Here is a 27,323-nt window from a genome sequence, read left to right as displayed (position 1 = left end):
AGGGAAAGGGTATTAGGCTCTATAGCTGAAGCAATTTCTTCATCATGTGCTAGGACTGTCGTTTCAAGGGAAAATACTCCTTGACGCCACGCGTCTCACAGTAGTATTCCGATGCCCTCGGACTTTGGTTAGCATCACAGTTTAACTATTTACTTCCTCAAAGATTGATGACTACCATATGCATCCACCAGCTAGCCACTGTTCAAGAGTTACGGCGACCCCGTCGGAAGGATTCTATACGGCAGAACAGTTATCGCCACTCGAAATATATTTTCGAGTACCCCAGATCCACAATCCATTTGTACGGCCATAGTCTGCGACATAAGTAACAGCCACGAACGTATCTAGTTACTAGACTAAGCCTACATGGTATGCTGGAGGAATGATGGAAAGTAGTAGATGTCAAAAAGCGCCCTTCCTTGGAAGCGAAGTGTACAAGACCCCACGGACCCCAAAACGGCAATCCTACGAAGCTCGACATGCTGCAGATCCGATACATCGACCCGACCCGCCTTGGAGGTTATTCACAATTCTCGGAGAATATCTATTTGGTACTACTATAATTCAAGTGTCATTGCGTCCCCGGAGCTGTCTGAGCTCCGGCCTAAAGGGGTGCAGGTTACACGACATTCTCATCAGTATGTCAGGACCCGCTTGTAAATTGCCTTTCTCGGCAGAACCCTGAGAGCCAAGGCCTCTGGGTCAAGATCGATCATTCAGGAAAGTTTGAAACTCCATGTCGTGCAAAGCTCCCCACCGACCCCACACTAGCATACATGTCGCGATCTATTTGGCCCGTGAGACGTTCTGCAGGCCTCGACCCATCGATATGCCTCAACATGTGGGGAACCCTGGTCCTTTAGCGAATATGCAGAATCTCGATTTCTGGCAATGTACCTACTACAACGTCAAAAGTGCAAGTCCAGATCGACCTTTCTATCCACATTGTATTTCGATATTCGTCTTGCTTGCACGTATAATACTGCATCTGCGAAGGAGATGACGCCATTAAGTACACGTGGCCCTGCAGAATGCAAATGCACAAACAACCTCGAATAACATTGAACACATCACCCACGGAGTGCCGGAGACGCGTTTGCTGCATGTCGCATACTCTGTACTTCGCAAAGTACTTCGCATAGATCCATGCGTAAGTAAGTGGCGTGCACGCTGTGGATAACACCATCAACTCGACGGGCGATTCGAAAAGTCATTGAAACGGCATGGAACAAACGTCTAAGAAAGTACTATACAGTAGTAGAACAGCACGTAAATGCCTCAAGTATCGTTACCTTCACGATGACGGGTTTTTTTTTAGCTAATTGTTCTCTTATACGTACAACGCGCTATAGCCGATGCGAAAAGCTACGACGCAGTAAGACTGCTGCTACCTGCATTGCAGGACATTGTGAGGCAATATTCGCAGCTCGGCTCTGCATTGCCCATCACGGTCCGTGCCAAGTGCCATATGCGGCCAGGATGTTCTGATAGTGGTCTCAAATTAGCCTGCCGCTCTTTGAAGAGTTTTGTGTGCAGGTTTGAAGAAAGGGCCGATTTGGAAGCATTGAGGATGATAAATTGAGAGAAAGAATGAAGAAGATCTCAGATGAACAATTCCAAAACTTGCCCTTGGTAGCTTTTGATAATTACTATTATGGCCGGTAGAGATTGGAATCCTATATGCTTATTTAATGGCTATGTCCAGTCTGGGAACGGAAAGAAGAAAGAGGCGCTCGTTGTTTGATCATCCTAAGTCCACCAAAGTCTTTCGTCCCCCAGTAGTCACAATTGTATATGCAAATGGGAAGATAGTTTGCTACATCCATCTTTCTAGCCTTTTCGTCGTTGCTTGACACCACAACTATTAGAAGGGTTGATACTGGGCGCATCGAGGTCTAGAATTTTCTAACACAACTTCGACGCTTTGCAACGAGATTCAAATTCTAAGGTATCTTGTCCATTTATCTAGAGATATGCACTCAAAGCTGCAGTGATGTATAGAGGCACAGAAAGAACCAAAGGTATGCAAAACAAGAACAAAGACTGAGCAGCGAAACCCATCGAGTATCAAAATCCAAAAAGTCAAACGCACCAAAAAAATCAACCACCACCAATAACTCAATGCCCATTCTTAACACCCTCCATCCTCTCCAAATACTCCACCAAATCCTCAATAGTACACACCTTAATCCCCCACTTCTTACCAAACTTCAAACACCCATCACGCCTCATCATCCCATTATTACCCCGGATCTCCGCCACACCCTCAACGGTCTCGCCACCCTCCACCAGCTCCGCAATCACACCGACAGGCGCCTTACCGGCCAGTCTGCAGAAATCAACTGTAGCCTCGGTGTGGCCCTTGCGTTCGCGCACGCCGCCGGCACGCGCCTGCAGCGGGATGATGTGGCCGGGTCGGCGGAAAGAGTCGATCTGCGCGTCTGGGGATGCGAGCGTGCGGCAGGTTAGCGCGCGGTCTTCGGCGGAGATACCGGTCGTCACTGAGTCGTCGCTGGAGTCGATGGTGATGGTGTAGGCGGTGCCTTTGGGGTCTGCGTTTTCGGCGACCATTTGTGGGAGGGCGAGGCGGGTTGCGAGGGGAGGGGGATAGGTGCGCAAATCAATCCACTGGCGAAGAGAACTTGATTAGTATGTTGTTATTGACGGGAGCGCGTTGCTGCTAGAGTCCCGGTGCTGCTATTGCTGTCGTCTCCGAGGGAAAGGGTGTGCTCCACCGGATGCCGGCAGCGGGGTGGAGAACTCACCTTGTGTAGCGCACGAGGAAAGCCATCTGCGCAGCGGTGATAGACTCAGCTGCAATTATAAGATCTCCTTCATTCTCACGATCTTGTGAGTCGAGGACAATGATGAATTCGCCATTCTCTGGAGTGAGTCATCGTCAGTTACGGAGGTCAATGGAAAGCGTCGCAGGTCGCGAGATCGGACCAGAAGTGAATTGGTGGCCTGGGAAGAGCAATTACTCACTGAAAGCAGCAATTGTATCTTCGATCGAGTCGAATTGCTGTGCAACCTCCGTTGTGGAAGGCATCTTGAAGTAGAGGGAGGGGTTGTGAAGCGGTTGCCGTTATTTTTGCCCCTCAGTGCGCAATTGCGGGAGTCGGAATGGAGATGGAGGGGAATTGAAGGGATTGAAGGCAATTGAGAGACTCTGAACAGACAAAGGGTGAGAATGAGTATGTGCGACTTCAGAAGAGAAGGAGTAGATTGTTCCAGAAAAGTTGCCTCCCGTAATCGCTGACGGGGTATTAGAAATGCCCGTGATGCCGGGACCCACGCGGGGAGCCGGGCGGTGAGTCGGTTTGGGTGCCGAGGATATAATTCGGCGTTTTCCTGATCAGCTGGTCCTACGGATTTAGGCATACTACCCTTTTGGGGTATGACTAGGAGTACTGAGTTCGGACTTTTTACGGACATTGACAGATACGTCTAATCCCTATCGTGTTTAGACAACTATAGTGCCATTCCAATACACACAGCAGTGTCATGCGATATATGTTCCGCTTAAATTCCGAACAAAAAACCCTCATGTCTAGAAAGCCGCTCGAACGAGAAAAGTCACGCGAGAGAATGCCAAGATTATAGAAAGAAAGGAAAAAAAAAGAATGACCGCTCGATATGAAAGCGCTCGATATGAAAGTTCAAACGCGAAAGCATACGCCATAACGGACACCCTATCAGCTCATGCTATCCGTCCCCATCCATCGGACTTCATCGGCCTGCCGCTCAAGTGCCCGACGCATCATATCTTCATACCGTTGCTCCTTTTCCCACTCATCACGATGCTTTTGTCTCATCGCAGCGCGAGTTTCTTCATCAACTTCAGCCTGCATGAACCATTCATCCCCATCTTCCTCTAAAACACCATCGAGGTCGGCGGGTATGGAGAACTTGATACGGCCAATGCGCTCGCCAGTCCAAACTAGCAGCTCGTCACCGGTCAAGTTCCCACCCGTAGGAAGAATCTTGCGGGCCACTTCACTGCTATTGTTTTCCGCACTTAACTGCGACCATAGGCCGCGGGGGGCAGACTCGTCGTCTGGCTGTGTTGGTGATTGTATTGGTGTGAGACTGGATCGCGAGAATGGGATTTGAGGTTGCGAGGTGTTGATATTCCAGCGGCGGACCTCTGACCGACCATTGCGTTCGACCCATTTGATATTCCCCTCGGAGTCAGAGTAAACGAGACGATTTCCATGTGATGCGACCGAGAGCAGTTTGGAACTCGCTGCGCTTTGTCGATTCTTATATTCGGGCGTTAATTGCGACGTCATCTTGGACGGGTTGTCGTTGAACTCTTGTGACGATGACTTCAGACTGTACAATTCTAGCGAGCCACGACCGTTATACTCACCACAAGCGACCACAGCGTGAGACTGGGGGTAAGTCGAGTCTGAAAAAACCGGAAATCGAGGCGCAGGAGCCGAGGCAAGGCCACATAGCCGGCCCCCAGAATGTACGGTACTTTGCAGCCGGGGAAAGAAGCGTCGGTCATAGCAGAGAATGCTAGGGAATCGGCCCGCGAGAAGGATAGAGTTCACATGAGGAGCGGGAGGGTGTAGAATGGAGAGTGGGCCGGGCTGGAAGAGAGGTGCGTAGTTCTCCCTAGCCGTAGGGTCAGGGCTGCGGATGCGAGTGGGAGGCTGCCCGTTTGGTTGCAATTGCAGTAATGGCGAGTCTGGATGGGCAAAAATGTCCAGCTCAGGCACCAAGGGTGCCATGTTCTTCTCACACCGTAAGCTGATGGCTTCTTCCTCTTCTGTTGCAGATAGCCGGGCATCATGAATCTGTAAACTGAGCGTGGTCGCAAGTGTTATTGGCACTGAGTAATCGGTCTCTTGCGAAAGTGCAAAGATCGACCAAGGGTATCGCTGTTGCGAGATAATCTTGAGTGTCTCTAGATCAACTTCGTTCAAAACATTGCCAACAGCGAGGTATGCTCTCCGTCGAAATGAGTCCACAGAGACAGCCTCGCCGAGATTGATAAACTCCAATGCAGACTTGGAAGGCGAGACCTCCCTACGCCTAGACATATTGGTCATGAGAGCACCTGGCTCACTCATCCCAAGTATTTTGCCTTTTGTTGACTGCGAATCGGAACGGTGGGAGTGATTGAGGTCCCAAATGCAGACTGTGCCGTCGTCTAGAGGAGCCACGATCTTGTTCTCCCGCGCAGAGCTCCAATCTTTCAACAGTCCCATGCCCTTGATTTCGTACGGTTGTTTCCTCCGACCGGGGCCATTTGATCGCATAGGCTGCTGCACCCAGGAAAGTGACATAGGTCCATGACGAGCAATGTATTCCGAATACCAGTCAACATGTTCTCCCTCCGCCGAAGAGTCCCAATCTGCAGCCGCCCTTGCAATGTCGCTCGGGGAATATCTTCGTTCTTCATCCAGCGGGGCTTCCCCCGACTGCGGAGCCGGAGGTTGAATCAAATCACGCAATGAGTTCTGCCCTAACGTACTCAACGACGCAGTCGGGTTCGACAACAAACTTTCCGAGGTCCGGCCAGCCGGACGGGTGGCTTGCAGCGCAGCCCATGACTGCTCATAGCAGTGCAATTTCCAAAGGTTATTGTCGCGGGCAAGATCGAAGAATTTCTTGCAAACCAATTGTAGCTTGACCTTCTCGCGCGGCGTGAGATCTGGGGTATAGAGGGAGATATCAGCGCTGGGCGTTCTTTTGCTTCTTTGTGGAGGAGTAGACCAAGTGGTGCGGGGAACACGCGGGAGGGGAGGAGGGGTTTGCGGCGGCTCTTACGGTCGATGATTTTGGTAAGGATTTCTACCGGCAACTTGTCCATGAGGGAGGCAAGGATGGCTGCTGCATCGGGGGCAGGTGGAGGGAGTAGGAGACTAAGGATCAAAAGTTCCAAGGGTGAGCTTTGCAATGTTGCGCTTCGGAAAAAGTTCAGGCTTCCTCGAGCTGGCGATCTGCGCTGACTTTGTCACGTGGCTTAGGGCAGAATAGTAGATCGTTGTTGTTTACGTTGGAGGTTCTTGATAATCCGAGATTTCGTATGATTTCAACTCTTGCTGTCAAGTCATACAGGACTATAGCTCTCTAATAACGGTTCTCTGGAGCGTTGGTTTCGATCTAGAGTGTCTGGGGCCAATTTACATGAAGCAACCCCACCGGACATTTGTTCCGACACACGAGCTAAACCATATTTCAATGTATTTAAGAACCATGGAGGGTGTCTATGCATTATGCTATATAAAGAGTATGGAGCAGCAGGTCATGGTTGGAATCATCCACCGTCAAACGCCGACTCACCCCATCGTAAATCGTAGATCCAAAAGCAACATAAAAGGGAGATAAAAAAGCATAAAAGAACGTCTAACATATTTCGAGCGACGCCTCTATTCGTCCGGCTTGAAAACAGCGTCCTTACAGAGGATAGCCACTTTCTTGAAGAACCGACGCCACTCTAAGGGATCACCCTTGATTTTCACAAACTCGACTTCAAAGAGGCCCTCGGAGACACACTCGATGTGAACCTTGCCTTGGAGTGAACACATTCTACCGTCTTTGGCAATCACCCGAATCATGGCAGAGGTATCTCCAGAGGTGACGGCAGGGACTGAAGGAACTGGTACTCCGAGTCGGTGAAGAGCTTCACAGATCAACGGGACCAATAATTTCAACTCCCATGCAGAATAGAAACGCGTCAGTGAGCGAGGTGGAATGATATCTTGGAATACCTTGGCATTCTGAGTCCGACTCAAGGGCACAGAAGGCCTCTGAGAGAATTGGGACATGGAAGGCTCGTCTTCCAGATGGGCCGACATCTCGGCTTCTTGGGACGAAAATGGCTTGTCTGCGGGCTGTGTAGAGTAGTACTCCCCAGCCAGGTGTGGAGTGTGCCAATCCATGACCATGTTACCACCTGCCATCTCTGGTTGGGTGGAAGACATGCCTCCGGATGCATTGACTCCTTGGTCGTGCATATCCACATCCATGGGGTCACTCCGGCTGGCCCCCGGCCGTTTCTGAGATAGAGGATCTTGGCTCAAGTCGATGTGGAGAGATTCGAACATTGAAGTGGCAAGATTGACAGGATCCTTTAATTTTGTCCCGTCGCGTGATAGGTATTTGTTCGATCGAGTATACCAGGGGTGTCTTCTCACATCTTCCAGCGAGAAGCGACACTTGGGATCGACCGTCAACATACCGCGGAGTAGGGATAAAGTGGCAGAGGGCAGCTTCTGCCATAGCTCGTCAGTGGGTCGTGCATTCGTCGTAAGGTATTCGTGGAATTCGTAACTATCGTCCGTTGGACTGTCCCATGGGGTATTACCGGCAAGAAGGACAAAGAGGACAATGCCGCATGACCAAATATCGACCAAATCCGGATGGTATCCTGATCCCTTGTTCTGACCCCGAGTACTGCAGGTAATGACCTCGGGAGCAATATAAGGTGGACTCCCACAAAACGTGGTTGAGAGCTTCCTCGTGCCCTTGTACTCGAACAGCGCTGCCAGACCAAAGTCGGCAATCTTCAGATTTCCATCACTGGTCAAGAGCATGTTCTCCGGCTTGATGTCCCGATGACCCACACCCTTGGAGTGCATGAAGCTCACCGCACTGATCAATTGTGAGAAGTAGACGTGAGCAATATCCTCTCCTACACCCTCATCCGCCTCGATCTTGTCGAACAGATCCCCACCCTCGGCCAATTCCATTGCGATCCATCGCCAAATCTCATCCTCACCAGTTTGGTAAAAACTGATGATGTTGTTGTGGCCTGTGACGTGTCGGTGTACCGTTACCTCGAGCGAAAGTTGCCTTGCACTGATCTTGCCATGGCGCGCGGCGTAGTCCTTGTGGATGTACTTCACAGCGAAGATGGGATTATCGGCGTCGAGAGGGGCGGCCTTTTTAATACTGCAGATTCATTCACAGCGCGTTAGGATCTCTCCTCCCATTGGACATAGAGATGTAAAACTCACCAAGCATACGCGCCCTGGCCGATTGTTTTGGAGACAATGCGAAAGGGCACATTGGTGGGCAGCGGAGCCAGCTGGGAGTGCTGCATTGTGGGAGGAAGGAAAGTGATCGAGGCGCGTCAAGGACCAAGGTTAGGATGATAAGCGCTATGAGTGGATATATTCCATTGCGCGATGTGAAACGAGTGATGGGCGATGGGCGAGGATGCAAGGTGGAGGGCGAGTAAGATGCGGCTGCAAGGGCCAAAGTGCGACGCGGGACGAGACGCGGGCCACTTTATCCCTTTTGGGTAGTCTGTTGACAGTGGGTTGGTTATTATGGGAGAGCAGATAATGCAATGGTAGAATACACTTGGACAGGAAGGATGTAGTAGAATAAGAGACAAGATACTTTCTCAGAACTCAGTATTAGCTACAATCTATGCCTGATGATCTATGAAACTACAGAACTATAGTAGTTCATGCTGGTCGACCCGCATGTTCCCCCTCCTTCGCACTAAAGTCTTCTCTCCGCTTCGGTCTGTGCTCGTGACCGTTTGATCTATTTATATTCTGTCTCCTACATTTTGTACATTATAATTGATACTTTATACTAAAATACTTCCTATAATATCCTGGTAAACCGGTAACTTATTACTCCTTCATCAAATAATCCCAACTCGGGAGTGTTCAATATCGTCCGCAGCATAAGCGGGGGCCATCTCGCGTTGCCGGGGGGCGGCGAGTAAACAAAACCAACCAAAAATCCAGCCGGCGCTTAGCCTCTTCTCTCTTCCTCTTTTCTTTGTTTGCTCTCATCATCATCCCCATTCTCACCTTCGCATCCCATCCCCTTAGCACTACTCCTTTCTTCTATTGTTCCGTCTCCTCTTCCACCTCACCTCTCTCCTCATCGCTTTTGGTCGTGGTGGGTCCACTGTTCGGATCCGTCGTCATTCCAGACAGCAACCCTCGTGCTACAGTTACTAGCATTCCACGGACGGCCCGGGAACCTGCAGCCTTCCAGATCACTTCTTTGTCGGACCCTCAGGCCCTCTCTCCCTATCTTCACTATGGACTACACGATGGAGGACACTCAGAACTCGGCGCCCGAGACCCTGGAAGCTACCAAGCTGAGTGGCGCCGGACAGCGCGGTGACACCCAGAGCGTCACCAAGCGGTTCGTACTCCCGCCCGTGCAAGGACGGTTCGATTAACATGGCCATGTGCTAACTCTCCCTCTTTCGTCGAATAGCCTACAAGCTGAGCTGATGCAGCTCATGATCTCGCCCTCGCCCGGTATCTCCGCCTTCCCCGACGCCGACGGCAACCTCCTCTCATGGACGGCGACCATCACCGGTCCCACGGAGACTCCCTACGAAGGCTTGACGCTGAAGCTTTCCTTTGCCTTCCCTAACAACTACCCCTACTCTCCGCCAACCGTCCTCTTCAAGACCCCCATCTACCACCCAAACGTCGACTTCTCTGGCCGGATCTGCCTGGATATCCTGAAGGACAAGTGGAGCGCCGTGTACAATGTCCAGAGCGTGCTTCTGAGCTTGCAAAGTCTCCTGGGTGAACCCAACAAGTAAGCCGGCCTTGCCCCAATTGCCAGGGGTATTCATCCGTGAAGTTCTAGTTGCTGACAAAAGATACTAGTGCGAGCCCTCTAAACGCCCAAGCCGCCGAGCTCTGGGACTCGGACCAAGCAGAGTTCAAGAAGCACGTCCTGGCCCGCCACCGTGACCTCGACGATGAGTAGATACTCCCCCTCTTGCATGGTTTAGGGTTCCATACTGGCGTCGGGCGGTCCCGTGGATGTTTCCCTAGGCCCGGTGGTGTCATTTCGGACAGACATAAGGCGTGATGCACATGCATAATGGCCCATTATAAACGGGCTTGGAGTTATCGGTTCTCATTGTTTAGGGGCGCTCATTTTCTGTCTCTGGTTTATTCTTATGGCACGCATTAAAGTACAGGCGTGTTGCTCTGAGTTTTGCTTCCGAGGGTGTTTTGCGTGATACTTTCCTTGTGGAATTTTGTAACGAGGTAATTCATCGATCATATAGATGTCTCGCAATCTCTGGGCTCTCCGATGTAGAGCGGTAAGGCAATGGCCTGTCCGAAAAGGGGTTTGGATATTCCGTGATCAAGGAAGAAGGGCTTTCACTTCGTAGCCTTGGTAAAGACTCGTGATATTAACTCAAAAATTTAACTATCATATCATGATATATCTCAAACATATACCTCGCCTCCCTCAATTACGAGGCCGAGCTGAAATACTGCTTCTCATCCGTAATGAGCAGACCTGCAATCGTCGCACTGGTGAAAGTACTAATCGCACCCGTGAGCATAGCACTGACGGCAACCCGGGACACATCACCACTCCGACCGGGCGAGATCTGCGACAAGACACCAATCTGGTTACCCAGCGAGCCGATGTTGGCAAATCCACAGAGGGCGTAGGTAGCGATCAGGCGCGAGCGATCCGAGAGGTCTGCGTAGGTATTGTCATTTTGGAGGGAGTTGTAGGCGACGAATTCGTTCTGTGGGAGTCAGTCAGGGTCAGCAAGTGAAGAAGCAAGAAGCAAAACAGATATGGAACTATATGGCTTTGGAGCGGGATGTGTAAAAACCTACCGAGACCAGTTTGATACCAATCAGTTGGCCGACCTTGAGCAAATCCCCGTCCCGCGAAACACCCAGCAGGAACGCAATCGGGTAACAAATGTATCCGAGGATGAGCTCCAGGGTCAACTCGGGATCGTTGATACCCAAGTAATGACCCCACCAAGTGAGAAGACCGTTGATAAGGCCGATCAACGAGATAATACACAACAACGTCGAGGCAATCATCGCCGCAATCTTAAGACCCAACCAAGCGCCATTGGCGAACGCGTGGAGCGCATTAGCAGCGCGGTGTTCGTCGTTATCAGGAATAACGACCCGACCAGCGGTAAGACTTTCTTCCTCCTCGGGCCAACGCAGTTTCGAGCACGCCAGTGACGCGGGGATACTCATGACACACGAGGACACCAATGCCTGCGCGTTCAGGCCCATCGAGATATACGCGATCAACACGCTACCGGCGATAGTCGCGAAACCGGAGCACATGACTTGGTGCAGTTCGGCCATGGTCAGATGCGCGATGAACGGCCTGATCAGCATAGCGGACTCGCCTTGTCCGATGAAGGGGGACGCAGCAGCGACGACGGCCTCAGCGCCGGAGACGCGCATGCACCAGAAGAAGAAGACGGCGAACTTGCCGATGAACCACTGCAGGATGCTTGTGTAATAGAGCAACTGCACGAACGAGACGAAGAAGATAATAGCCGGGATAACGCTGATCAAGAACCAATTCGCCGGCTGGATCGGGGTGGTCAAATCGTAGAAGTCCTCCGACGTCAGGAATACGAAGCCGTCCTTCGCGAAACCGAGAAGGTCCCGAGCGAGCAGGGAGACGAAATTGAAAATGTCGTATCCAGCCCCGGATCGCAGGACGAACAGCGCAATGATGAATTGCACCAGCATTCCCACGATGACGGTGTGCCAGACGATCTTCTTGCGGTTGCGGGATGTCAACCACAGCACGAAGATGAAGACGATCAAGCCGAAGAGACTGACGGCGCGGTTTGCGCGCGTGTTATCGGCTGATTCGGGCGAGGCGAATGATCCGATTAGGATTACGCTGACGCAGACCAGAGCGCCGAGGGGAGTGCGGAATTTTTCGGGGATGGCGTTGACAATAGGCGTGGCGGTTTTATTCCAGACAAAGTACATCGGCCGGGTGACGATCGAGATGGGGATGTAGAAGAAGATTAGGCGGAGGGTGATGGCCAGGTATAGCAGGAATGGGATTAACCAGCCCAGGTCCCGGTGCAAGACGAGGCCGGTGATCCACCAGCTAGGAAAGACGGCGTAAGTTCTCTGGGAAATTTGGGCGGAGAGATTTGACATGGAGGTTCTCAAATTGTGGTACTCACCCGGTGAACAAGATCCAGATAGCAGCATGGAAAGCAGGTCTCCAGTGCTTCATCGCGCGTCGGTGCCATGGACGAGGAGCAGGGTTATTCTCGCCTGTCTCTTCATCCTTTGAACCCTGGCTATGTATCTGACTACCATGATCGAGGGGCGATGGTTCAGGCACGATACCCTTCTCGAAAGCTGTGTCTTTGGCAAAGACTACTTCATCCTCGCGTCCTTGCTCTGCAAAGGCAGTATGGTGATGATGCTCATGGTGGTGCTGGTGCTCCGACTGCAGCGCGGGATCTCGATGATGCTCGGTCGTGTCTACCGAGACATTGTTGACCTCGGACGACTTCTCGGCCATGGTGTTCTGGAAAGGGAGGTTGAACTTTCCTTTTCCAATACTACGTGGTGATCGAGTCTTGTTGAAGATACTCTAGAAATCAACCCCACGTGGAGCAATCCCTCTCTTTGCGCGTAGACAAGCTTAAACCCGCGACTAGGCGAAGATTGCAAGGAACTGAAAGAGGGCCGTGGAGAAGCAGATCAATTGTGTAACCTCGCAGGCGGAGAGCCAATTTATCACCACCGATGCAGGGCACGTTCAAGGAATCAGGTTATCAACGAGCCGAGAGAATTCGCATTGTGGCTGGCCTGGGTCATTTGCATTCCAGGCGTACCATTGGGGGGACGAGTCTGCGTTTATCAACGGCGCTGGCATCGGGACCTTTTTTTTTACTTAATTTTATTTTTTTTCTTTCTTTTCTTTCTTTTCTTTCTGTGCGGGGAAACAACCTAATGCGAGATAAGTGAAGCAGTGGAAGGGAGTGTGGAGTATCCCTTCGGGCCATATCCCAAGATTGGCGACTAGCGGGTTTCCCATGTCTCTTGGCGATTCTTTTGTCTATCACTGGATTCACTGGTGATTCGTGAACAGACTTTTTCTTTCCATTCGACGTAGAAAGGCGGACTCGCCGACGGACCACCCGTCTCACTCGGGCCACTAGAAAGACTGGAAAGAGGGGGCTGCATGTAACCTTTGCACATCGCAGCAGATTTGCGGATTGCGGGCAAATTAGCCCAGCGCTATGGGCTAAACATCCAGCCGCCGCTATCTTTCGGCGACCGAGACCACCTTCCTGGTTTTGCTTGCTATCTTTGCCATGGTTGCCACCGGTTGTGCGATGTGGTTGGAGGGAAGATCCTCGAGCTGAGAAAGGTGGAAACTCCTCAACGGCAAGTGGAGAAGGACAAAACGCCCGTGGTGGTTTTTGGGTTTTTTGAGTTTGGTGGGTTTGGCTGGTTCAGGAGGTCGTGTGCCCTACGAGAGTAGTACTACTGTACTACAGTACTACTCTCTTTTTTGACTTTCGCCATCAAGTCTGGGGAAATAGTCGTGTGGGACATTCTGCATGATCAACAGAAGGAATAACGATCTCTGGTAAAAGGGGGCTGCGGAGTATATTCGCACCATCTCCAACTTCTGGAAAATCACTCGACTACTCTATCCAGCTCGACTGGCCTCCCACTGGCGAACCTAATTAACTAGACTCCACCCCTTGGGCCCCCCCCTTGGCATTCCTACCACCCGTGCTAACGAGCGAATTCGAAACTCTCAGATAGGCGTCCTAGCCAAGAGTAAGATTATTTCTCGAACTCTGAACTCTCAAGTCTTGGCCTTGCGTCTCTATACTACCCTGGCTTGATATGTGATCCCTGTCCACCAACAGTAATAGGCGATCTCCGCCACCCCGGTCCGTAGATCTTGGCGTTACAATTCGCGAAGCAAGTGCTTATGGGAATAACTAACTTAAAGGCTGTCACGGGACGATTAGATGTTATCTGGGGCCGAAAAAGCCGCACGTGCTAGGTGGTTAGACACGGGATTAGCTAGGTAGCTCCAGGCTAGGGGACTAGTGCGTTGTCCAGTTGACAGATAACCTATCGATCTATCTATCTGCGGTCGAGTTTACCCGCTTGGAGTATACGGGGGAAGAGATTAGGCCTTCTAGGGTGAGATTCGGAATGGGTTATTGAAGCAGAAAAAGCTTGTCGTGCATGAAATACGACAAACTAATCTTTTGTGAAACATTGACTTCGAGAATGTGCATAATTCAAACATAAGCTTCGTTGACTATCCTATGTACAGTATATTGTGTTGCGCGTTTAGCATCGGGATTCTTGGACCATGGCCGGAAGCGGTATGCGGGGGATTTGCCCCTCACGGGCCCAACTTGGCTGTCCCTTGGGACTCGGCCAACACTCACGGTTCAACCACGATCTACCAAGATCTTCCACGATCGAGCAGATCTAGCTCATCAACAGACAAAAATTGAAAAATGGGAGGTGAAAATACCCACTGGGAGCTGGAGGAAGGTCTTCCTCAGTTTGAGGATCCTTTCATCCAGCAGTACTTGAAGGGTCGTGACGCGTTAATCGCCGAGGAACAAAAGAGGCGCCATGGTAAGGAAGCATAGATTGCAGGAGACGTAAACATGTCTATATCATCAATATGATATCTAACGCTACATAGATGCTACTTATCGCAAGTCCATGTCCCCGATTGCCGCCCGCGCTTGCAAAATCGTCTCCCAGATTCGGGCCCGCGAGCAGAACGAGGTGTGGACTACTGGCCTGGACGCCGAGACAGCACACCAGGCCGATGAGATCCTCTACCCGGGTGTAATGTTCCACCATGCAAAGGGCCGCATGGAAAAGACCAATCTGTGGAAGATTGTTGAGAAAATGCCCAAAGGATCACTCTTGCATGCTCACATGGATGCAATGTTCGATATCGACTTCCTAATCGATCAAGCCTTTTCTACACCTGGTATTCATATTTTGGCTCCAAATCCACTTATTTCACCCCGGGATTTTGAAAAGGCGCCCGTGTTCTTCCAATTCTCGTCGCAGTCGACTGCAGAGAGCGAGAAGAAGACGAATATCTGGGCCGAGGGGTATGAGCCCTCATCGTTGATCCCAATCCAGACAGCTGCCTCCTCCTTCCCTAATGGCGGCGAGACTGGATTCCGTGAATGGCTTCGCAGTCGGTGTATGCTTATGCCCGAGCATTCATACCACCATCATCATGGTGTCGATGCGATCTGGGCAATCTTCACTACGACTTTCCCCGTCATCAACTCGATTCTCATGTACGAGCCAATCTTCCGAGCATGCTTCCGCCGAATGCTGGGCCAATTAGCTGCCGATGGCATTCGCTATGTGGAACTCCGTATTGCATTCGTCTTTGCGTGGAGGAAAGAGGGCAAGGACCAGCCGGAAGACGGTTATGATGACTGGTGCCGAACCGTTGAAGAAGAGGTTGAACGGTTCAAGCAGACGGAGGAAGGCAAGTCATTCTACGACGCGCGCATTATCTGGACTACGATTCGGCGATTCGGCAATAAAGAGATCGTCGAGACTATGAAGCAGTGCATTGAGACCAAGCACGCCTTTCCCGATCTCATTTGTGGCTTTGATCTAGTCGGACAGGAAGATCTGGGAAGACCACTCAAGGATCTGGTACCAGTTCTGTTCTGGTTCCGGAAACGCTGTGCGGAGGAAGGTGTCGATATTCCTTTCTTCTTCCATGCCGGTGAATGTCTAGGCGACGGTGACGAGACCGATCACAATCTCTTCGATGCCATTCTACTGGGGACCCGGAGAATCGGCCACGGCTTCTCCCTCTATAAACACCCGCTTCTGATTGACTTGGTCAAGGAGAAGAAAATCATGATCGAATGCTGTCCCATATCGAACGAGATCCTCCGCCTTGCAAGTTCCATTAAGAGCCACCCATTGCCAGCGTTATTGTCCCGCGGTGTCCCCGTCTCGTTGTGCAACGATGATCCAGCCATTCTCGGCCACGGGAAGAACGGGCTCACCCATGATTTCTGGCAAGCGCTTCAGGGTCTGCAAAATATTGACTTGGCCGGTCTGGCCATGATGGTCCAGAATTCGATTCGGTGGAGCTGCTATGAGGACCAGTCAACTCCCGAGTGGAAGCACGATGTCGAGCAGGGAATCTTGGGTGAAGGATTGAAGGCGGCTCGTTTGCGAGAATGGCATACTGAATTTGAAAAGTTTTGCGAATGGGTCGTTTTGGAGTTTGCGGAGTTCGACGAGGAAGATTAGCGATGATCGGCGGGGATATGGAGTTATTGAATGGGCGGAAGGTCATGAGACCTATGGGATCAAAGATCCTAAGAAATAAGCGGTGTAAATTCCAACAATATCTGCATAGAAAATTGTCAACCAGTGATGCAATAAAGACAACTTTCTCTCAAAATTCAGTCGTAACTGAGTTAACGTGGTGCAGCCGATAGAGTGGAGAATCAACGTTCCAAGGGGAGGCCCGCCTGACTTGGGCCGATCACTTATCGGCTTTATCAGGTGCCCACCAAGAGTACTCCGCACGTCATCGTCAACCCACAACCATCCCCTTTCACCCACTCTCCTTGCTCCTCGCCACCGGAGTCTACGCGATATTCCCTCGTTATTAAATCTAGGATGATGGCCGTGCTTCGATGAATCTTGTTTCTGCTTGACCGAGCCTCGTGGCGGCTCTTTGAAGATGGCGTACTTTCTGCCTTCGTTCTTCCAAAAGCGCTTGCTGAAATATGCCTTGTCGCGTCTGGGCATCGTCGATACGGAGGCTCTGGACCCGGATAATCTCGGTATTCGCTGGGGCCAGCGGAGTACGGTCGAACTGAAAGATATCGGGCTCAAGTTGGAGGTGAGTGTGAGAGGATGCCCCGTACCCCGCGGGGGAGGCGTGGCGGTCAATCTCTTGCTTCTATGGGAGCCTGGAAAGGATAATACTGACGGTTGGACTCTGGGAATATAGAAATTAGCGACTCTTCTCAACCTCCCGCCGACGTGTAAGCTCCTCAGCGCCCGCGTCCAGCTTCTTCGGATCACCGTTCCGGCCGACATATACAGCAGCGGTATCATCTGCGAAGCCTCCGGTATCAACGTGCATATCTTATTATCGGATGAGTCAACTCAGAGCAAGCATGGGGGCCCCAAATCCCAGCTTCCGTCGATACACGGCTCAGAGGAAGGACAAAGCCTACCGACAGCTACCAATCTAGCCGAAACCTTCCTCGAAGCTGAACCAACGGAGGAAAAGGAGGAGTTGCAAGCAGCGATATCATCGCAGTCGCATATCCTGCAGAAGAGCTCTTCCTTTACGGACGAGGAAGATGAAGAGCTTGGGCTGGGAAATGAGACAATGTCCCTGCCAAGCTTCGTTGCGGGATTCCTCAAAGGTGTGGCGCATCGGTTACAGTTGAAGATAAAAGATGTCTCCGTGCGGCTGGACATGGAGTTGAAGCAGGATGGTCCGTCGAAGCGACATCCCGAGGATAAGCCGGATCTAGTTGCGGGATTGTTGACTGTAGGCGAGATCGACGTTCATGGGGCGTCGGAATTTACTGCGGGCGCTGACGAGCCCTTACCCATGCGCGAAGGGAAGCGATTGATTTCACTCGTTGATATCAACCTTGGCCTTGTGTCTGATTCTGCCGTGTTTTCAAATTATGCGAGATTTACCGTGCCTGCCTCCCCCACGACTACGATGCAGTCCAAGGAGAGTCAATCTTCGAGCCGAGCATTTTCACCTCCACCGTTGGAGTCGTCCGTTTCTGAATCAGACCCCGGGCTAGCTATGACTAGATCAACGATCTTCGAGCCATCGCTTGGACTTGGCTTCGGAAGTGCGATGGATCCTGGTCTGGATGCGGGTCTGGATGCGTCGACAATTTCTCACGAGACATTTTCCCATGATGGCCGATTCTCAGACGCAGACTCGGACACGGAGCATCGACACGCCAGATATCCTGAAGATTCCCAAATTCTTGGGGAGGACGACCCGTTCCACGATAACCCTGGGTATCTGGATTCGGTCATTGATACCCAATTTGATGATTCTGATGACGAGCCGCCCGCGGAATTCCAATTTCAAAGACCGCAAGTGGGAGAAAGCGGCGACAGTTCTTACCACCTTGGTCTCGCGTTCCGTTCTAATCCCCGACTTGTAGAGTCCATCGAGTTAGGACATTCTGAAAGAGTCTCACAAGTTGACAGTTTCCGGGGCCTGCAGGCCTACGGCTCACACGAGGAAGGCCAGTTTGGATTTGGATCCGAAATTGCGCCGCAGTCCTCGGAGCCTCATCATGAACATTATCATGAAGAAGAGTACCTTGCCACCTCTCGCCAAACCTTCCCAAATTCCCCCCATCAAGAATCCTATCGAGAATCTGCTCCGCCGTCCGAGTTTGGCAGCGCATCATCCGAAGGAGGTACCGCGGTTGCCAATCTGACAGAGTCCAAGTACTTCTCTCATGATGAGGCACAAAGCTTGTATATGAGCGCTATGAGCCAGGGCACTGGTGAGAGCTTCATTCCAAACATGCCAGGTGCATGGGACTCATTTCACCCCGGTGAAAAAGCAGGAAGCATTACCGAAGTTCGGGAGATGGGAACGGAACCTATTCATGATGCACATATAAGCAACGAAGAGCAAGAGGAACTTGCAGTATCTACTCCAAAGTTAAATGCTCCGTCGGACTCATACTTTGGCGAGCAACGAGAAGATAGTCGGTCTCAGTCTCAGCCTGCACCCACCAACAGAGCTTCTACGCCCTCTTCCCCTGCTTTGCACAAGTCGAGTGAGATAAGGAAACCTATTCTCAACATTGATAAGATTCTCGTCTGGGTACCGTCAGCTTTGAGCGACGCAGAATCAGATGTTGCTGTGCCGAAGGTCCCTGTCGAGCGGACAGATAGTGATACGAAGGACCTCTTTTCCGGCACACGCGAATCCGCAGTGGAGGAAAGCATGTTTGCCTCGAAGGTCAATGCGGCTACCCGGTTATCGAAAACCGCAACCGAGTCCCGAGTTCTGCCCGGCAATGATCATACAGACCACCAACATGGCCACGTCGCGAACCAAGGGTTGGCGGTAGAGATTTTCGCAGTGTCTGTTCACTTTGACATAGCCACTGGTTGGCTTCTGGTCAAGGCAGGCCAACGATTGTCTCAAATGGCCAATGGTCCCGAGAAAGAGAAAGTTCCATCTCGAAGTCAGAACCCGCCAGACCAACCCACTCAGCAAACGACTGTTAGGCTCGATGTACACAAGATCTCTGTCAAGTTCATAGAGCATGTGGTTGGTCATTCCTACCCTCTGGAGAGTGTGGATACGCCGGCACCCCCACCCTTTACATCTATGGAAGAAATTGTTCTCCAAACTACTGCGTCTGGTCTGGCAGTCAATCTCTCCTCGAATGAAAAGCGCACGAATCTTCATCTCGACGTCTCGAAATTCGCCTTTGGAATTGCTTCTGACGATCTCATCTCATTTAATGAGTCCTTGAAAATGCGCGAATCTACTCGGGACATTACGACGCCTTCTCAGGGTGATATCTCTCTTTCTTTGACCAAATCGGCAGAATCAGCCAAGGTTGATGTCTCTACTCTCCCTCTTCATATCAATCTCAATATTCAGCACCTGGAGGAGGTTCTCGGATGGATGGGTGGCTTGAGCACTATTCTAGAGCTTGGAAGTTCCATGTCCTCTACATCAACAATGAAAGGGGCCCAGAAACCACCGAAGAGGCGCCCGCGTGGTGTGCATTTCGAAACGCCAGCCCCGTCCGCCCACAAAGACCACAAAGATTCACAAGCCTCTGTTCCCTGGAAGGTGAATGCTCGATTGGGGGGTGTTGTGCTTGATGTAACTGGCGAAACGCATTACCTAAACCTCAGCACGACCGCGGTCAAAATTGTCAGTCGATTCGAGGGCATTGCAGTCCAGATTGACAAGGCAAGACTGAGTGGGCCGCATCCACTTGATGATCTGTCTGATGCACCCGCAAAGGTCACATTGACCAACATCAGAGTCGAGTTCTTGTTCGCGCCCAAGGAAGTAGACCTTGATCGTCTTTTGACCTTGATTACACCGTCCAAGGACAAATATGACGACGATGACGATATCATGCTTGATACTTTGCTTCGGCAACGAAGGCAAGGATCCGTTCTTCGCGTAACGGTGGCAGGAATGAAGACCGTTATTTCCAGCACTGGTGGCCTGGCACCCCTCGCCTCCCTTGGATCTGAGCTAGGTCGCCTGTCCAATGTGACGAAGTATCTCCCAGAAGATGATCGTCCTGGCATTCTTACCTTGACACTTATCCGAGAGTTTGAAACTCAGGTGCATGTCGGCGGGGATGTTGGCGATATCAATGCACACCTCACCAATGCGGAAGTCGCATGGATCAGCATGCCCTCACTTACTGCCACGCAGATCGGGACAGTTAGTATCATGAGGAACCACAAGGAAGAGCTAGCTGGCGAAGCCCTGCTGTCAAGCAAGGAGAAAGCTCCGATGACACCGCGCCCGCCCGTTCTCATGGCACGTTTTATTCCCGATGAGATGGATCCCACCTTCAAGATCAAACTACACCATCTGCGCGTCGAGTATACAATTCCCTCCGTCATGGCATTCTTGGGGCTGGGTCAAGATACAACGGGTGGAGAGTTGGCTGGTGAGATGGCGAGTTCCATCGCCAATCTCGCGGAACACTCCGATCGAATTCCCTTCTCCCCCTCAAGATCCGAGGCCTCGGGTGCTTCCAGCAAACCGACAAAACTAGCTGTCGTGTTCCAGGACTGCGTGCTTGGCCTGAACCCGCGCAATTCTCCTGCCAAGGGACTCGTGGTACTTACAAACTCCAAATTCAGCGGCACTTTACATGGCGATGAATCATCGGAAGCAACCCTTGACATCAGAAAGGCGTCCATCATGATCATCGACAATGAGGCGAATGCAGGAAGTGCTGACAACCTCCGCCAGCGCACTTCGGCCGTCACTCAGAGCGACCAGGTCCATGAATACATTGAGAAAGGATACGTACCCGTCTCATCCATTTCTACTGCCACAGTGGTGGTCAAGATGATGCGGCTCGCCGAGGATGGGGCCAAGTCATTAGATGTCGAGCTGAAGAATCGTCTTTTAATTTTGGAGACTTGTGCCGACTCAACGCAGACGCTGATCAGTATTCTAAACGGCCTGCAACCTCCTACGCCACCGAGTGTCACTGTCAAGTACCGTACTGAGGTTACCCCGATCCAGGACATGCTGGCCTCTTTCTCTGGAAATGCCTTTAACGCCGATCCTTCTTTCCCCTTGGGTGAGAAGGTTGATCCGGCACTTGATCTTGGAGGCATCCCAGAAGAGGAAGAACTCGCCAATGACGAACTTGAATATGTCAGCGACTTCTACCCCAAGCAGCAGGATGCCTCTATTGGGGACGTGAAAATCGAGCCGACGGGAATGGGGAGCTCCAATGAACTCATCGATAGCTTCCATTCCCAGTACCATGTCTCCTCAAGTCTGACTGAACTTGACTTCCAGGAGGACCACTTCGCGAAACAATCTGCCGTCGGGGGCACTGCGCATCGCTGGGACTCTACAGAGAACACCTACGGCTTGTCAAACGATACAAAGCTCCAGAAGAGTCCTCTTCGCGTCAGAGTACGAGATGTGCATGTGATTTGGAATCTGTTTGATGGCTACGACTGGCAGCGAACGAGAGACACCATCTCCAAAGCAGTCGAAGACGTTGAAATCAAGGCTACCGAGCGACGGGCCCGAACTTCTCGCATGTCCCCCGCAGCCGAAGATGAAGAAGAATCCGTTATTGGCGACTTCCTCTTCAATTCAATCTACATCGGTATCCCCGCGAACAAAGACCCCCGTGATCTCCATCGGGAGATCAATCGCGACATCAACGACCTTACCAGCGAGACTGGTAGCTATGCCACATCCACTACCGTCACTGGTGCAACTGCACGACAGGGCCGACCAACCACGGGACGAGACAAGAAGAAACTTCGCTTGCATCGTAGCAAACATCACAAGATGACGTTCGAACTGTCCGGTATTTGTGCGGACCTGGTCGTCTTCCCGCCAGGCTCGGAGGAGACGCAGAGCTCTCTGGACGTAAGAGTGAAGGATCTAGAGATCTATGACCACGTGCCTACTTCGACTTGGAAGAAGTTTGCGACTTATCTGCATGAGGCCGGGGAGCGAGAGAGCGGGACGAGCATGGTCCATTTGGAGATTTTGACTGTGAAGCCTATTCCGGAACTTGCGGCGTCCGAGATTGTTCTCAAGGTGAGCAGCACAATATCTTTTTGTATATTTAACTAATGTTTTCAAGGCTACTGTTCTACCGCTTCGACTGCACGTCGATCAAGACGCCCTCGACTTCATGAGTCGCTTCTTCGAGTTCCGGGATGAATCCATGGAAGCCGAGGGTACACCTGAAGATGCTCCATTCCTACAGCGTGTCGAAGTCAATGCTATCCAAGTCAAGTTGGACTTCAAACCCAAGCGAGTGGACTACGCGGGACTTCGGTCCGGTCGCACGACCGAGTTCATGAACTTCTTCGTTCTGGATGGCTCTGACATGGTTCTACGACATGTCATCATCTATGGAGTGTCTGGATTCGACCGACTCGGGAACACCCTTAACGACATCTGGATGCCGGACGTCAAGGCCAACCAGCTTCCCGGAGTTCTGGCTGGTCTCGCGCCTATCCGATCTTTGGTCAACGTGGGTGGTGGTGTGCGACAACTCTTTGACGTGCCGATGCGCGAATACAAGAAAGATGGCCGGATCGTACGAAGCATCCAAAAGGGCGCGGCTGCATTTGCCAAGACGACATCCAACGAACTTGTCAAGCTGGGAGCCAAATTGGCCATCGGCACACAAACCGTCTTGCAAGGCGCAGAGGACCTACTGACCTCTCCAAATGGCCCATCCGCTGCTTCCGACGAAGACCGCGGTGACGAGGAGGAAGCCAAGAAGATTTCTCTGTATGCCGATCAACCGATTGGAGTTGTCCAGGGGTTGCGGGGCGGCTTTAGCGGTCTCGAACGTGATCTGCTTCTGGCCCGCGATGCGATCGTCGCAGTCCCTGGCGAGGTTGTGGAGAGTGGCAGCGCCAAGGATGCAGCCAAAGCAGTCTTGAGGCGCGCCCCGACGGTCATTCTTCGACCTGCCATTGGCGTTTCCAAAGCTGTTGGACAGACACTCCTTGGTGCTGGCAATTCCCTGGATCCGAGTAACCGGCGCAAGATGGAAGATGTAAGTGGATGGGCTCCTATTTTTCTTTGTTCATGACTAACTTTGGTTCCAGAAATATAAACGTCACTAGTGCTGCTCTCTGCCTTGATGCGGAGTTATTCGCCGAGATGAACGTAAAGCCTTCATGTGGCTTGTTTCTTTGTGTTCAAGGTTTTTTTTTTCTCTTACCCTTTTTCGGGAACTTGTGTCAGTTTTTCATGAGCTCGTAGATACTACAATATTTTTCTGCTTGATTTATCTGCGTTCTGCGACTTGCTTTTGCTACCAGTGATACCACTCTCCACCCCGGGACATGACGGATGACGACTGCATGTAAAAATTGCTGCTATGAAACGCATGATCTAGGCGTCCTTGACCGATAATTCGTCTCTTTGATTTGAATTTGCATTTCTGTTTTGATTATGACTTGCTTGGGCGTATTGAATTTGCCGTCTCTCTTGTGATTATGTCCGTGATTGTTTCCTAATGATTGTCCGAGCGCAAAGTAGATTGAATTTCGTTTTAGCGAATGATTATTACAGGGTCCTCTGCCGAGAATATGTAAGACTTGGGCAAATAAACTTAACCATAACCGTGCGGTTGGGTAGTAAAGGTGGGTAGTAGTGTCATTGTGGCATCATGGGCAAATCATCGTATCATTATCTGCATTGGTGTAATCCTCGTAGTGAATCTCGAGTTTCAGAGTCAAACTTGGGCTGAAAAGCACGCGACTGGAGTTGCCTGAGGTGGCAGCGGCAGTTTGCCCGACGGCCGAGTTTCTCGACTTGAGTTACTTTCACTCCACTAAACATCAGTCACCAGGCAAGACAAAAAATTATCCGATCAAAATCTTGATGGAAGTTCCCCTCGCTCTGGCTAACCTTTTTGATGCACTCATGAATCATGTCGCCAGGTACGAGGTCGAACCAGCCGGGCAGACCGACGTGAACCACGGATGAACTCGTACAGAATTGCACGAGGAATCCCCAAAGAGAAAGTGCTGAAAAACTTACTGGGAGCCATCCCGACTTGTTCCTGTTGAACAAACTCGCGTCTTTTCCCCTGCCAACTTCAGGGACGATGGAAGTGTGGATCATTCACTCCACTGAGGCTGACGATTCTCTTACGATCCCCTCCCACGCGTCGACTTCTCTCTCCAGGGTCTGAACGGGGGAGGCGCTTTGCCACCTGGCGGCCCTTCTCGGATTGACTGGCAGCCAACGAACCCTTACTGGCCCGGTGTTTGTGTGTCTTTAGTTTTCCGGTTTCCAACTAATTTGCTTTCTAGTTTCTGCCCAACGGGCATCGCTCTTTGCATTTCAGCCCTGGGCCCCGACTATTTTCATACAGGCTCGTTCTGCGCACCGAGTGGTCCGTTGCGATTCTCAATGGTGGATCGGGGTTCATGTCAAAAGCGCGCCTGGAGCGGGTGATTGGCCGGGGGTGGGACGGGAGGGTGTGCGACTAACGAGACGCTAAGATCATTGGAACAGCGCACCAGGATTTGACGATTAACGATCAACGATCAACGATCAGGCGGGATGATGATTACCCTGTCGACGAATCGTGACTCGTCAGCCATAATGGGCGGAGTCTCTTCATCTGCATGTCATGTCTCTGGAGATGCGATGCATCCGTTCTGTCGGGTTTTCTGGTCATTCTGCAACAACACACGGTGACTGGTGGTCCATTGGACGCCATCTGGGGCACACAGACTCCAGGGGCATACACAACACACACCTTGTCAGACCGACTTTTCGCCCTTTTTTTCTCCCCCTTCGCCGGAAATGGAGAGTGTGACGTCGTCCATTTCTACATAATCCCATTATATCACCACTCATGCGCCCAGGATCTCCAGTCGACCCAACGGTTCGCTGCTCCCGCGACCCAGTGTTCCTGGGGAACAAGCCGGGTTCTGGACCTCGTCTTTTTTCCCATGTGGAGATGTGGATATCCAGAGAAGAACAAGAAAAAAAAGGAGGACGAGTCCAGGCATCTCCGTTCGGCTCCGGTCTCCATCCACATGGATGGGCTTGATTTGAGCCGCCTTCTAATTTATTATTATCACGATTCCCCCCCCCCCGGTCTTGTAGTATTTCTTGTTCATGGTGGGTGTTTGGATCTTTTATTCTTTATTGTACCTTGCATTGACTGGTGTCCTGGTAAGCCGACGGTTTCATTGTCCCTTGCAGTGGTCCCCGCTCTGACGAATCAGATGTATAGCGGCGTTGGATTGAGCTCCCGATCTACACTGGCAATAGACATGTCAACCCGCTGAACGCAATATTCCCACCACACGAACACCCTCTTTGTTCAAAAAGCCGGGGAAGAAACTCTCAAGCGCAAACTTTGAGAGCAGCGAGCAATTGAAAAAGAAAGCCAATTCCAGATGTATGAAGATCCCGGCTACCGCGATCCATTCGCGGCCTGGCACAGCGGCGAGTTACCGGACGGCTCGCTTTGCTCCAAGTGTCTGGAGCTTCATGGCGTTCATGCACCATGCACGCCTCTTAAGCCCCTTCCTGCAGATGCGGTGTCACTTCCCCCTCGGTCGATCAAGTCTGGGATCACGGGCGCCCTCTCCCTCCATGACTATCGCAAGTATTTGTCGCGGTCCGCAGAATGCGTGGACGATCCCGTCGATCGCTCTGAGAAGACACTCAAGCGGAAGACTGCAACCTCCAATTTGAATCGTCCACCACCACTCGTCTCGCTATCTTCGTGTGCGATTTCGGTGTCCTCTGCGGCGTCAAGCACCCCGCCACTATCGCCGTCGTATTCTCATAGTATCATCTCTTACCAGAGTGAGCAAGAGCCCGAGGTTTCAGAGGCATCAACTGGTACGTTGCAAGCCACATCCCCCATCTGTACTCCGCATGAGTAGTTTAATGAAAGAGAAACAAGCACTGACCTCTCTGCAGTTGTCATTCCACCACCCCAGGGCCCACGAGTGCATCTTGTCTCGGAAAAGTTTACACGCCCTAGGCCGAACCGGAAGCGATTGGTGAGTACTCCTGAAACACTAATAAACATCCGATTTTCCCTTTCTCTAACTTTCTTTTTTACTTTCTTTTCTAGAACACCTTCCGCGAGAAGCTTCAGAGGGACGCACAGGCTCCGGGTCAGGCTCGACAACCATTGCCTCATCCCCGTCCTCAAGCATCCACTCCGATGCTGGCCAACACGCAGGCCGTTGCCACCATCTCGCACGGCGGTGCCTCCTTTGAGATCTTGAACCCACGCAAATCCCTTGATGTGGCTCGCATTGTCTCCTTCATTGAGGATGTCGATGGCTGCTCGATGCTGTCTTACGACCCCCATCATGACTCAATAGTTTCTTCCAACCCGTATTCGGCGGACGAGAGCTTTGATGGAGCTTCCCTGTCGCAGTTTACCGATGCTTCGTTACCATCGCACTTCTCTTCTCCTTCTTTATATGCTACATCCCCTTCCATGGGGTACTCCACGCCTAAACGGCAAACAGCCGATATCCCCTCGTCGTCACCTGGTGTGCACGACCGAGTCCGCTCGCTCTCCGATTACTCTCTCCGCAAGCACGACTACTGGACACCCGCACGCAAGGAGGATGCCACCTCTCCTTTACAAAACAGCCAGATCAACACGACCCACGATCTACCAAATCAACCCACGGTGTCGACCACCGAGCGCCCACAGGACCCCGAATCCGAACCAGATCTCCCATCAGAACCCCAATCCCCATCCTCCCAACCAACCTTCTTCTCCGGAGAAAGCGATATCGGCGAGCCGGGCTCGCCAGTCTACGCCAACGGCGAATGGGCGCAAGTCGACGAGCGCGACCGCGGTATCTTCATGGACCTCCAACCACCCCCGACCCTATCACCGGGGTACTCAGAGCCCCCCTCTCCATATGACGTTTACTATGCAAACACCATGTCAACACCTCTCCCTTCAACACCGTCTTATATCCAGCATTACGATCCCTATGACCCCATTTACTTTGACCCGCACGTTCAATCTGTCCTTGCCGCCGCGAATGCGCATGGTATGGGATTACGTGGAAACCCGACGCGTGCCCTGGATGATCTGCAGCGCAGATTTGGCAGTTCGGTTTCGTTAGGCGGGTCTGGTTCGGGGGCTGGGGCTGGGGCTGGAGAGGTGGCTGGGCATCGGGAGAGGAAGAATTCCTTTTCGCAGAGGAAGAAGCTAAGGAAGTTTTTTAGTTGGAGATCCGGGAATTGACCTGCTTTGTTATGATGTGATGATGACTTTGGATTCCGGGATTGGTGGAGTA

General features: G+C 51.6%; 8 protein-coding genes across 8 annotated transcripts; 4 read left to right on the top strand and 4 right to left on the bottom strand.

Moving 5' to 3' along the window:
• Window positions 1-2,118: 2,118 nt before the first annotated feature.
• Window positions 2,119-3,049, bottom strand: N7496_002246 (3,4-dihydroxy-2-butanone-4-phosphate synthase RIB3; the record flags this gene model as incomplete). Its single annotated transcript, XM_056695177.1, has 3 exons — window positions 2,119-2,641; window positions 2,766-2,883; window positions 2,986-3,049. 3 exons carry the CDS (start codon window positions 3,047-3,049, stop codon window positions 2,119-2,121), a joined length of 705 nt encoding a protein of 234 aa, XP_056557389.1.
• Window positions 3,050-3,695: 646 nt separating this feature from the next.
• On the bottom strand, window positions 3,696-5,824 carry N7496_002245 (uncharacterized protein; the record flags this gene model as incomplete). Its single annotated transcript, XM_056695176.1, has 2 exons — window positions 3,696-5,665; window positions 5,782-5,824. The coding sequence occupies 2 exons, from the start codon at window positions 5,822-5,824 to the stop codon at window positions 3,696-3,698; spliced, it is 2,013 nt and encodes a 670-aa protein (XP_056557388.1).
• Window positions 5,825-6,383: 559 nt separating this feature from the next.
• On the bottom strand, window positions 6,384-8,059 carry N7496_002244 (uncharacterized protein; the record flags this gene model as incomplete). The annotated part of the gene is made up of 2 exons (XM_056695175.1): window positions 6,384-7,908; window positions 7,974-8,059. 2 exons carry the CDS (start codon window positions 8,057-8,059, stop codon window positions 6,384-6,386), a joined length of 1,611 nt encoding a protein of 536 aa, XP_056557387.1.
• A 963-nt stretch (window positions 8,060-9,022) lies between these two features.
• Window positions 9,023-9,711, top strand: N7496_002243 (putative ubiquitin conjugating enzyme (UbcK); the record flags this gene model as incomplete). The annotated part of the gene is made up of 3 exons (XM_056695174.1): window positions 9,023-9,129; window positions 9,205-9,537; window positions 9,609-9,711. The coding sequence occupies 3 exons, from the start codon at window positions 9,023-9,025 to the stop codon at window positions 9,709-9,711; spliced, it is 543 nt and encodes a 180-aa protein (XP_056557386.1).
• A 499-nt stretch (window positions 9,712-10,210) lies between these two features.
• N7496_002242 (NupC/NupG family nucleoside CNT transporter) lies at window positions 10,211-12,279 on the bottom strand (the record flags this gene model as incomplete). The annotated part of the gene is made up of 3 exons (XM_056695173.1): window positions 10,211-10,495; window positions 10,590-11,853; window positions 11,933-12,279. 3 exons carry the CDS (start codon window positions 12,277-12,279, stop codon window positions 10,211-10,213), a joined length of 1,896 nt encoding a protein of 631 aa, XP_056557385.1.
• A 1,975-nt stretch (window positions 12,280-14,254) lies between these two features.
• N7496_002241 (putative CECR1 family adenosine deaminase) lies at window positions 14,255-16,049 on the top strand (the record flags this gene model as incomplete). The annotated part of the gene is made up of 2 exons (XM_056695172.1): window positions 14,255-14,378; window positions 14,449-16,049. The coding sequence occupies 2 exons, from the start codon at window positions 14,255-14,257 to the stop codon at window positions 16,047-16,049; spliced, it is 1,725 nt and encodes a 574-aa protein (XP_056557384.1).
• Window positions 16,050-16,488: 439 nt separating this feature from the next.
• Window positions 16,489-23,141, top strand: atg2 (uncharacterized protein; the record flags this gene model as incomplete). Its single annotated transcript, XM_056695171.1, has 4 exons — window positions 16,489-16,650; window positions 16,762-22,095; window positions 22,142-23,071; window positions 23,124-23,141. 4 exons carry the CDS (start codon window positions 16,489-16,491, stop codon window positions 23,139-23,141), a joined length of 6,444 nt encoding a protein of 2,147 aa, XP_056557383.1.
• Window positions 23,142-25,439: 2,298 nt separating this feature from the next.
• Window positions 25,440-27,271, top strand: N7496_002239 (oxidoreductase, short-chain dehydrogenase/reductase family; the record flags this gene model as incomplete). The annotated part of the gene is made up of 3 exons (XM_056695170.1): window positions 25,440-25,890; window positions 25,972-26,054; window positions 26,129-27,271. 3 exons carry the CDS (start codon window positions 25,440-25,442, stop codon window positions 27,269-27,271), a joined length of 1,677 nt encoding a protein of 558 aa, XP_056557382.1.
• Between the last annotated feature and the right edge of the window lie 52 nt (window positions 27,272-27,323).

Source organism: Penicillium cataractarum, assembly GCF_028827025.1.
Source record: "Penicillium cataractarum strain IBT 29864 chromosome Unknown utg000002l, whole genome shotgun sequence".
Lineage (NCBI taxonomy): Eukaryota > Fungi > Ascomycota > Eurotiomycetes > Eurotiales > Aspergillaceae > Penicillium > Penicillium cataractarum.
The sequence above is the reverse complement of the archived record's forward strand: the minus strand, read 5'-3'. Positions and strand labels throughout refer to the sequence as shown.